This window comes from Canis lupus, chromosome 18, assembly GCF_048164855.1.
Source record: "Canis lupus baileyi chromosome 18, mCanLup2.hap1, whole genome shotgun sequence".
NCBI lineage: Eukaryota > Metazoa > Chordata > Mammalia > Carnivora > Canidae > Canis > Canis lupus.
The window spans coordinates 20,199,236-20,209,583 of record NC_132855.1 but is presented as its reverse complement, the minus strand read 5'-3'; the positions used below and the strand labels follow the sequence as shown (position 1 = coordinate 20,209,583).

Here is a 10,348-nt window from a genome sequence, read left to right as displayed (position 1 = left end):
CCTAACCACGAGGTCGCTCCTTTACTTCTTTTCTGATCTATAAAATAAGTGGCTTCTCTTAGATTTTTCAGATCCAGGTAATGACATGGTAATAGTTCCCATGCCTCTAGACTGCCCTTTCTACCTAACTGGTAAGGTACCTAACTTTTCGGTTCAAGTAAAAAAAAAAATTTTTTTAAAGATTTTATTTATTCATTCATGAGAGACACAGAGAGACAGAGAGGCAGAGACACAGGAGGAGGGAGAGGCAGGCTCCATGCAGGGAGCCCGATGTGGGACTCGATCCTGGGACTCCAGAATCACGCCCTGGGCTGAAGGCAGGCGCTAAACCGCTGAGCCACCCAGGGATCCCTCGGTTCAAGTAAAAATTAAAAAAAAAAAAAAAAGAAAAATGCAAACCCAAATGGACCCTGTTTGACTAGGCTTGTGAATCATTACTGCGAGGCCCCAAGAAGAGGTCAAAGGCAGGCCCGGGCTTGCTTGGCTCTGTCCGCGGGACCCAGGAAAGGTCGCAGAGGCGGAGGCGGTGTTTCAGTGGATGGCCCCGCCCCCTCCGCCCCGCCCCCTCCGCGCGGTGGCTGGGGCGGCGGCGGCGGCGGCGGAAGGGGAGGTCCCTCAGCCGGAAGTGACGCCACGCCGGCTTCTTGGCCCTGAGGGGAGGTGGGGCTGGTCGGTGGAGGGAGGTTGTGGTGGCGGAAGAGGTTCAGCGGCTGATGGCGGCACGGGCTCGGAAGCTTCTGTAACGCTCCCTCCGTCCCGGAGCCCCTCGCAAGGTAAGCGGCTTCTCCGGCCGGCTCCAGCGCCTTTAGTGGGGCGGTCCCCAGCTGGAGCTCTTTGCGGGGGCTCGTGATACGCTCCTCAGCCCTTAGAGTCTAGGGGCCTGGCCAGTGTCGGGAGTGCTCTCCTGGTGACGATGCAGCCAGATGACGATGCTTTCCTTTCCGAGGACAAACTTTTGCTCCTGGACTACGATTGTGACGGTGGGGTGTGTGTGTGGCAACTTCTGGTAACAGCGGGTCTGGGAAAAACGACGGGTGGCCGCCCCACACGGCCGGGAGGCCCCGGGATAGGCCTTCGCCGTTTGGGGGGAGCCGTGGGGGACGTGGGGGCGCTGGGGCAGGGGGCGAGTGACGCGGGGGACCCCCTGAGGAGGAACGTGTGTTGCCCGAGGCCCCGTTCTAGGGTGTGTTTTGAGGGCAGTTTGTGTGTGGGCTGCCGGGGTGGGCTAGCTCGGGAAAGCAGGTCAAGTCCGAGTCGGCCCGGGTGGGGTGAAACCCAGGTGTTTTGGTTTGTGTCGCTGGCGGAGCGAGGGGCGGAGACTCGGCTGCGCCGGCGACGTTTGATGGGCGGCGGGGGGGCGGGGGGGCGGGGTTAGCTGTGGCGGCCCGACCGCGTACTTTACCTGGGCGGCGGGTCTGGTAAACGTTTCTCTCGGTCTGTTTATGGACGGCTCCTCTGCTCAGTGTTCCGAGGAATCTTAAAAGTCCTCTGAGGAGAGTCACGTCTTCCTTTGCTTAAGCAACTTTTCTTGATTTCACAACAACTCTTCCTCCCCCCACCCCCCGCCCGGCGCCCTGCGAGTCCGCAGGCTGCGGGCTAGTCCGAACCTACACTCTTCGCCTGGGGCAGTCTTTGAGGTGGGTGGGGGTGGGGTCGTGTGTGACTGTTGGTACGCGTGTTGTTAACCTTTTCTGTGATAGTTCTGTTTGAAAAACACGATGGCATTCGGCTTTCTACGTGTGTTAGGTTTTAGGCTCCACCGTTTGGTCACGCATTGCTGTTACGCTGTAATAGAAGGATTTAGATGGGAAGGTTTGCTTATTTATTTATTTAATTAATTTATTTTCATTTATTTATTTGAGAGAGAGCGAGCGAGCGAGCGAGCGCAGGAGCCGAGGGAGAAGCGGACTCCTCGCTGAGCAGGGAGCCCGACCTGAGGCTGGATTCCAGGACTCTGGGATCATGACCTCGAGCTGAGGCAGACGCTTAACGGACTGAGCCATTTAGGCACCCCTGAAAAGTTTACTTTTTTTTTTTTCAACTCTGCTTTACCCTCAGCGTAAGATTTCTACAGCCTGAGCACGGATGGAGCACTAACTATAGTTTTGGTGCTGAGTTCCAAAGCATATGAAAAGATTATTTGAGTAACATGTTAATAGGAAAGTGGGCTAATTGCCCCTCAAAGTGCAGTTCAGGTATAGAGAAGGGTTTGAGGCTAGGCCTTTGTTTCGTTCTTACTTAGAATAGGCTTGATTTCTGGAAGAATTACTTGATTACGTTTGAAATGGCTTATTACATCTTTAATTTTAATTTTTTTTTTTTGCTGCTGCTTCAAAGGACATCCTATCATAGTTTTTCTCATCACATTTTTAAAAAAATTTTTTTATTTTTTTTATTTTTTAAGATTTTTGTTTATTCATGAGAGACAGAGAGAGAGAGAGGCAGAGACACAGGCAGAGGGAGAAGCAGGCTCCGTGCAGGGAGCCGGATGTGGGACTCCATCCTAGGACTCCAGGATCACCCCCCTAGCCAAAGGCAAACGCTCAGCTGCTGAGCCACCCAGGCGTCCCTCATCATCACATTCTTAAGTTGCATACCATTTATGGCTTCATTCAGCCTTTTGATGTTAACTATGAAACATCCTAAGGATTGATACTCGTGTACTTCTTTGGGAGAGTATTTTGGGGGATACCATGTGTGAAATTTATTGGATTTTATTCGGTTGGAATTTGGATATTACCATGAGTAAAATTTTGGCTGTATGCTCTGCTGGCTTTTTAAAGTTTATTATGGCCCAGATAAACCCTTACAAAAAGATAAAAACTCCCTCTTTATATGGGCCAATATTGGGATGCCTGGGTGGCTCAGCGGTTGAGTGTCTGCCTTTGGCTCAGGGCATGATCCCAGAGTCCCAGGATGGAGTCCCACATCAAGCTTCCGGCATGGAGCCTGCTTCTCTCTCTGCCTATGTCTCTCTGTCTCTCATGAATAAATAAATAAAATCTTAAGAAAAAATATGGGCCGTTATTATAGCTTTTAGAAACTACTTTTTAAAACAATCTGTAGAGGAAATAAGAGTAGTATGAATAAAACCTGGGCAGAATGAAGTGGCACTCCATTGTGAAGAATTCTAGAGATTGGGAACACCTGGGTGGCTTAGCGGTTCAGCTTCTAAATCTTAAAAAAAAAAAAAAAAAAAAAAGAGTTCTAGAGATACAGATGTTGGTAAGAGTGCAAATTAAGTGTTGGGTTTGTTTCTGCATCCCAGAAAGATTGCAGATAACATTTTTTTTGCTCTAGAATGTAAAACAGTTTTTTCTTCAGATATTTGTGTGATGGGACTGAAGTTTAAACATAATTTTAAAAGTTCATGTATTTTTAACTGAAGATTTTAAAAACTTTTTGCTGTTTGCCATCCACTACATATAATGTGTTCCTATTGCAGTAGGTCTTACATGGAGTTTTTATTACTAATTTTTACTCATATACACAAAGGGAGAACAAACAGTAAAAGGAACTACCATTTTACTAATCTTGTTTTATTACCTTTCCCAGTATATTTTTTTTCTTGGAGTTTTTTTTTTTTTTTTTTTTAAGATTTTATTTATTCATGAGAGACACACAGAGAGAGGCAGGGACATAGGCAGAGGCAGAAGCAGGCTCCATGCAGGGAGCCATGTGCGACCTGATCCCGGAACTCTGGGATCATGCCCTGAGCCAAAGGCAGATACTCAACTGCTGAGCCACCCAGGCGTCCCCACCCCCCCCTTTTTTTTTTTAAGATTTTATTTATTTATTCATAAAAGACACGGAGAGAGAAAGAGAGGCAGAGACACAGGCAGAGGGAGAAGCAGGCTCCACACAGGGAGCCCGGTGTGGGACCAGATCCCGGGTCTCCAGGATCATGCCCTGGGCCGAAGGCAGGTGCCAAACCGCCGAGCCATCCCGGCTGCCCTCCCCTTGGAATTTTTCAAGCAAATCCTGGACATCAGGATATTTAATTTACCTTTAGTGTATTTAACTTGATAAGTACTTTGAAAAAAAAATACAATCACCAGTCATATCACACAGAACAAAATTAGTATGTATATTTTCTAGTTTAGTTGACTAAGGGCTAGTCCAGTAAATGACTATCAGAAGCCACTGGAAAAATACTACCACAAAAGCTAGATTTGTTTTGGGCTTGAAAAAGTTCCAGGAGGAAGAATTAAACATAACATTAAAGTGCTTCGACCCCTCTCTTTCTTTTAGCTACTTAATTAAGTGCCCACTGGCTGCATAGTATTTATCTTTTCCTTAGATATTGATGAATCCCCCCAAATATCAAAATTGGAATTTAGATCAAAGACTTTATAAAGTTTACAGTATAGCACATACTAAGGAACTCTAGACATTTTGTACCTTTGGGGAATATGGTAGAAAACATGGAAGAGGGCACTTGCAGACATTTATATATATATATATATATATATATGCATTTCAGACTTTGTTTCTCAGCTAATGTATTTGGTTCTTTAATTCTTGAGTGGATTTTTTTTTAAGATTTTATTTATTTATTCATGAGAGACACAGGGAGAGAGAGAGAGAGGCAGAGACACAGGCAGAGGGAGAAGCAGGCTCCATGCAGGGAGCCTGACGTGGGACTCGATCCGGGGTCTCCAGGATCATGCCCTGAGCTGAAGGCAGTGCTAAACTGCTGAGCCACCCGGGCTGCCCTTGAGTGGAAAATTTTTGTTTAGCCTTTGGCTTGCATCTTAATGTACCTGTGTTTCTGGAGATGTACGTTAAGAGAATGGGAAGCAAAATTTGGTATAGTACAGCAGCTTCTACTTCCCTTTGTGTGTAAAGGGGCTATGTTTCCTCTTCAGCTAAGGTGCAGTGTCTTTTCTCAGGATGTTAGTGAAGCTACACTTCCCAAGCATTACCACAAGGTGATGCAGTGACTGCACATTACTTCCCCACTGGGCTGTGTGTGTGTGTGTGTGTGTGCGCGCGTGCGCATGAGCATGGATATTGTATAAATCTGTCTGAATCATCTTGATAAATTGACATTCTCAATAAATTTTAGCATTTTTATAAGCTTGCCCTCTTTATCTGCATACGTATAAAACAGGAATTATATGGGAAATTTTATTTTACTATTTAAAATGGGTTGATTCATGTGGTAATTGCATTCAGATTACATTATCCCTTGTTACTTTTTATGAGTAGAAGATAATATTGGAATTTAATTTTTAAAAAAAGTTTTTAAAACGTGAGAATGGAATGACTTGTGAAACAATTCTATAGTTGCACTGAAATTTTTAGATTGGAGTGTTGGGGAGAGATAATAAGGTTAATAGAATGGTCACAAATTATTTTACTCTTAAGATTTATAATCATGGGGATCCCTGGGTGGCGCAGTGGTTTGGCGCCTGCCTTTGGCCCAGGGCGTGATCCTGGAGACCCGGGATCGAATCCCACGTCAGGCTCCCGGTGCATGGAGCCTGCTTCTCCCTCTGCCTATGTCTCTGCCTCTCTCTCTCTCTGTGACTATCATAAATAAATAAATAAAAATTAAAAAAAAAAGATTTATAATCATGAATATATTTAAAGTCTGATGTTAGAGTCTTCTATTAAAAACTTGAATGGGGGAAGGTTTAAAATGAAATTTCATGTCAATATGTTGATTTAAAATGAAGATGAGTTTATACATACTGATAAAAAATCCATTAAAAGTCTTCACACATAGTCCCTCATGAGTAAAGACTATTAACTTTATTTTAAGTCCTTTTTGATGCATTTGTTATTAACTCTTGTATTTTTTAGTCCTTTTTGATGCATTTGTAAGTGTATATACACACATACACATAAATAAATACATATACATAAATACATAAATACATAGTAGGAAGTATACCTTCCTACTTTCTACTTTTTCAGTGAAGCGAAAGTGTAAGATTGGATTATAGATTTTTAAAACAGTGTAGTTGAGGTTAAACAAAAGTTTAAACTTCACTGACTTGTTTTATAACAATTACAGCTTTGTTGATTTAGTTTACTTTAGGAAATATGTTAAGTCTTAAGGGCAGCCCCGGTGGCGTGGCACAGCGGTTTAGCACCGCCTGCAGCTCAGGGTGTGATCCTGGAGACCTGCATGGAGCCTGCCTCTCCCTCTGCCTGTCTCTGCCTCTCTCTCTCTGTGTCTCTCGTGAATAAATAAATAAATCTTAAAAAAAAAAAAAAGGAAATATGTTAAGTCTTAAGAAAAAGTTTCATTCTTAAATTACTTTTAGCAAAAAACATTGGCAACTCAGTCTAAGCTAACCTTATTTTTTCCTTACTAAATGTTTTCCTCAGAGAATCCTAAATACTTATTTTCTCCCTAGAAATATATTACTGATTCATTCATTTGTCTCAGTTTTGGTAGTTGGATCTGCTAGAAGTTGGTTTCATTGATTTTTAGCTATTGTTTCTCTTAACTAGTATAACCATTGACTTGAAAAGCGATTATCATTAGTGATTTTATTAGCATCATGACATCCCCCTGAGCCCAAATTAGCTCAGACAATTCAAAGAAAGTAATAAAACTCTTCATTTATTTTAGACAGCGTTCCCAGTGTTTGTATGTAAGTGCTATCTTTTCGTTTTATTGATGGCTTTGGCATAATAGTGATAGTCAAATCCTTCTGTAAAATAGGGCTGCTGGTAATAAGCCATGGACAGGAGGATTGCTACTGGATGCACTCTCCTTGCATTGGAATCCTGGCAAAGCTCAGGTTGTGGAGAGGCTAACTGACAACTAGACTGGTACTCTACCATGGTGGCTCCCAGGCTCACCATTGATAGTCTCTTTATGAGATGTCTAATATACTGTTCCAGTAAAGCAGTACTTTAACAGAAGCAGAGAAGATACAAGAAGAAAAGTGGATATTTTCTGAAGTATTTATCTTGAAATTTTGAAAATTTGCCTTAGTGTTTCAAACAGGTCAGCAAAAGAAACGTATAAGCATGTTGTCTTCAATCTTAACAATTAAGATTTTAATAGTTAAAATATGAATAGAGACTAACTGCTGTGCTTGCCCTATAGAGACTTTATTGATTTATAAAGTAAATTAGATTCATTTGGTTAGCAAAAAGCTTGCCCAGGTTTTCCTGTCACATTATGGGGATTTTTATGATGATACAGGAGCAAGTACTATAGGGACATTGTCATAGTTTCTTATATGTAGTATACAATCAATAATTGTACTGAGTCTGTGATTCTGTATAGATTTTTTGAGTAAATCCTCAGTTGTATCCTTTTTCTCAAAAGTAGAGCACAAAATATGGGAAACATTTATGTCTTGCAGATGTAGTTTTATTTCTTTTTTTTTTTTAAATTTTTTTTTTTAATTTTTATTTATTTATGATAGTCACAGAGAGAGAGAGAGAGAGAGGCAGAGACACAGGCAGAGGGAGAAGCAGGCTCCATGCACCGAGAGCCCGACGTGGGACTCGATCCCGGGTCTCCAGGATCGCGCCCTGGGCCAAAGGCAGGCGCCAAACCGCTGCGCCACCCAGGGATCCCCTGTAGTTTTATTTCTTAAAAAGATTTTGTTTATTCATGAGGGACACAGGCAGGGACATAGGCAGAGGGAGAAGCAGGCTCCATGCAGGGAGCCTGATGTGGGACTTGACTCAGGTACTCTGGGATTACACCCTGAGCCAAAGGCAGATGCATCCAACCACTTAGCCACCCAGGCATTCCATCAGTTTGTATTTTTATATATTCAATCATGTTTTTTTTTAATTATTTATTTATTAGAGATAGAGAGACACACACAAACAGGCAGAGGGAGAAGCAGGCTCCATGCAGGGAGCCTGGCGTTGGTCTTAATCCCAGATCTCCAGGATCGCGCCCTGGGCGGAAGGCAGTGCAAAACCGCTAAGCTACCGGGTCTGCCCTCAATCATGTTTTTAAGGAGGAATTCCAAGTGTGTGTCTTCTCAATAATTATGGCATGCAGATGCTCTTGTAATTTGCATTTAGTTTTGTGTATTTTCTGAAGGTATAAACTTTGTGTTAGTTGGTATCATTCAACTTGTATGATTTGCTTGTTTCAGATTCACAATGACATCCTTTCAAGAAGTCCCCTTGCAGACTTCCAACTTTGCCCATGTCATCTTTCAAAATGTGGCCAAGAGTTATCTTCCTAATGCACACCTGGAATGTCATTACACCTTAACTCCATATATCCATCCACATCCAAAAGATTGGGTTGGTATATTCAAGGTAAGAACAGTTTGTTGCATGTTTCTTCCATGTAGGTATAGGTACTCTATTTTCTTTTTAAGCAGGTTGATAAGTAGCTTGTATTAGCCTTGTCTTCACTCTGCGATAAGGGTCTTTTTACATTTGTAAACTTAAATGCTTTATAAACATGAAACACCTAATAGTGCAGGGTGGTATACGATACTGGGAACTAAAGTTCACCAGTTTTGCCCGTCTCTCTGATCAAAAGGTCTGTGAAACACTTTTTGGAACCTTTCTTTCCCTTCCATTTTTTCCATTCCTTATTTGAAAAAAGGTCTTTTCCTTTGAGTTGCTTTATCATTTACTATCTCTTCAGTCATTTATAATTAATTTTATACAACTCTACAGCCGTGTTATTTTTCTATTCTACGTTGATTAATTATTGCTCATGTCATTTTATGCTTTTTTTTTTTTTTTTCTAAATTTTATTTATTCATGAGGCAGAAACACAGGCAGAGGAAGAAGCAGGCTTCATGCAGGGAGCCCGACATGGGACTTGATCCTGGGTCTCCAGGATCAGGCCCAGGGCTGACGACAGTGCTAAACTGCTGAGCCACCCGGGCTGCCCCATTTTATTAAGAGTATTCTGTTTTTACATGACTAAATAGTAAACTCTCTGATGACAGGAATCCCAGTTCTTACCTTTTGCTAGTCATTTTGTATAGTAGTTGCTTGAGAATTACTTTGAGGTGATCTTTATGGTGGTGCTTCTCTGTGCTAGAAATTTACTGGCAATTTCAACTCTTAAGAATGTAGTGGATAACTAAAACGTGAGGTGAGTCCTTAGGGTGCCTGGCTGGCTCAGTTGGAAGAACATGTGACTCTCGATCTTGGGTTTGTGAGTTTGAGCCCCACATTGGGTGTAGAGATTACTTAAATAAAATTAAAAAGTGTCCTTTCAACAATCAAAATGTCGTAAATGTCCAAATAATAAAACTTTTCTCCTCAGTTCCTCTAGATTCTCCCTCAGAATGAGTTTTAGATATGATTTTAAGGGTCTTGAAATTTTGATTGCATGGTGTGTATAAGTTACAGCAAAGTAGAAAGAAAGAACAGCTGCCAGAATGAAACACAGGTATCTAGAAGTGAAAGTCAGCCTTTTAGAGTGAGGAGGGCCGAAAAACTATTGGACAAAGAAAGTTTTGGCATCTAATGACGTTTCATTTCTTTTTTGAATCCCTTCCTTGATTTTGATGATAGAGGAATCATTTACTATTTTTTAATCTATTTATTGTTTGAGTCAAATTCCAAAATGGGGATACATTCATTGTAAGCATTTTTATGAAGTTAGTACTGGTTTGATTTTATGTGAAGTATGGGTTATCAAGTTAAAGAAGCTGAGTGAAAATTGGTGTTTTGTATAGGAATTGGTCAGACAAAAGTAGAGCAAGGAAATAAGATTGAGGGAAAGGAGGGGCATTTCTGGCAGGAAAATGGTATAAGCAGAGCCACAGAGTTGAGAATGTTATTGAGACAAGTTAGTTTGACTAGAAAATGACCTTCATTTAGGAAAGTAGAGGGAGGTAATGTTGGAATTAAGCTTCAGACTATCTATGGAGACCTTTAGTTATAGGCTAAAATTAAAATGTAGGTTTCTATTTTGGGCAATGGGATGTCTTTGCATATGTAGGTATGTAGGCTGATGTATGATAAATTGCATTTCAAGATGAATCTTTACCTTTTTCCTTTGAAGTTTTTTTTTCCCCTCAATTTTTAGTTAATGGCCTATTGCCTAAGCCAAAAGCTAATTACTTTCCTTTCAAATCTATTCAAACACCATTTCTTTACATTTTATTGCATATGTATTTTTGTATCTGTGATATCAGTGCTCTAGTTTTATGCCCTTTCCAAAATTATTGCACTTGTTTTCCCTGTTTTCATTCTTGTCCCCCTACCTTATCTGTTCTTCAAAGTACTGTATATAAACTATATTATAAAATGAAAATCTGAACATATCTTCTTTTTGTTTCAAACTCTTAGTTTTTCATTATCTGTAGAATAACGCCAAGACCAAATAACTTTACCAGTGTGCCATATAAGGCTTCCTTTTTTTTTTTTTTAAGATTTTATTTAT

General features: G+C 41.4%; 1 protein-coding gene across 8 annotated transcripts in view; it reads left to right on the top strand.

Moving 5' to 3' along the window:
- Positions 1–568: 568 nt before the first annotated feature.
- TAX1BP1 (Tax1 binding protein 1) overlaps positions 569–10,348 on the top strand; it is a 94,309-nt gene continuing 84,529 nt past the window's right edge. For 6 of the 8 annotated variants that reach the window (XR_012010769.1, XM_072783659.1, XM_072783658.1 and 3 more), the window contains exons 1-2: positions 569–773; positions 8,085–8,253. Coding sequence is in view for 7 of the 8 variants with exons in the window: in XM_072783659.1 (XP_072639760.1) it covers positions 8,092–8,253 (162 nt within the window). In the remaining variant the exon portion in view is untranslated. Of the gene's footprint in view, positions 981–1,085; positions 1,184–8,084; positions 8,254–10,348 lie in introns of those variants that run through there. The other 2 variants (XM_072783655.1, XM_072783654.1) reach the window with 2 other exon arrangements.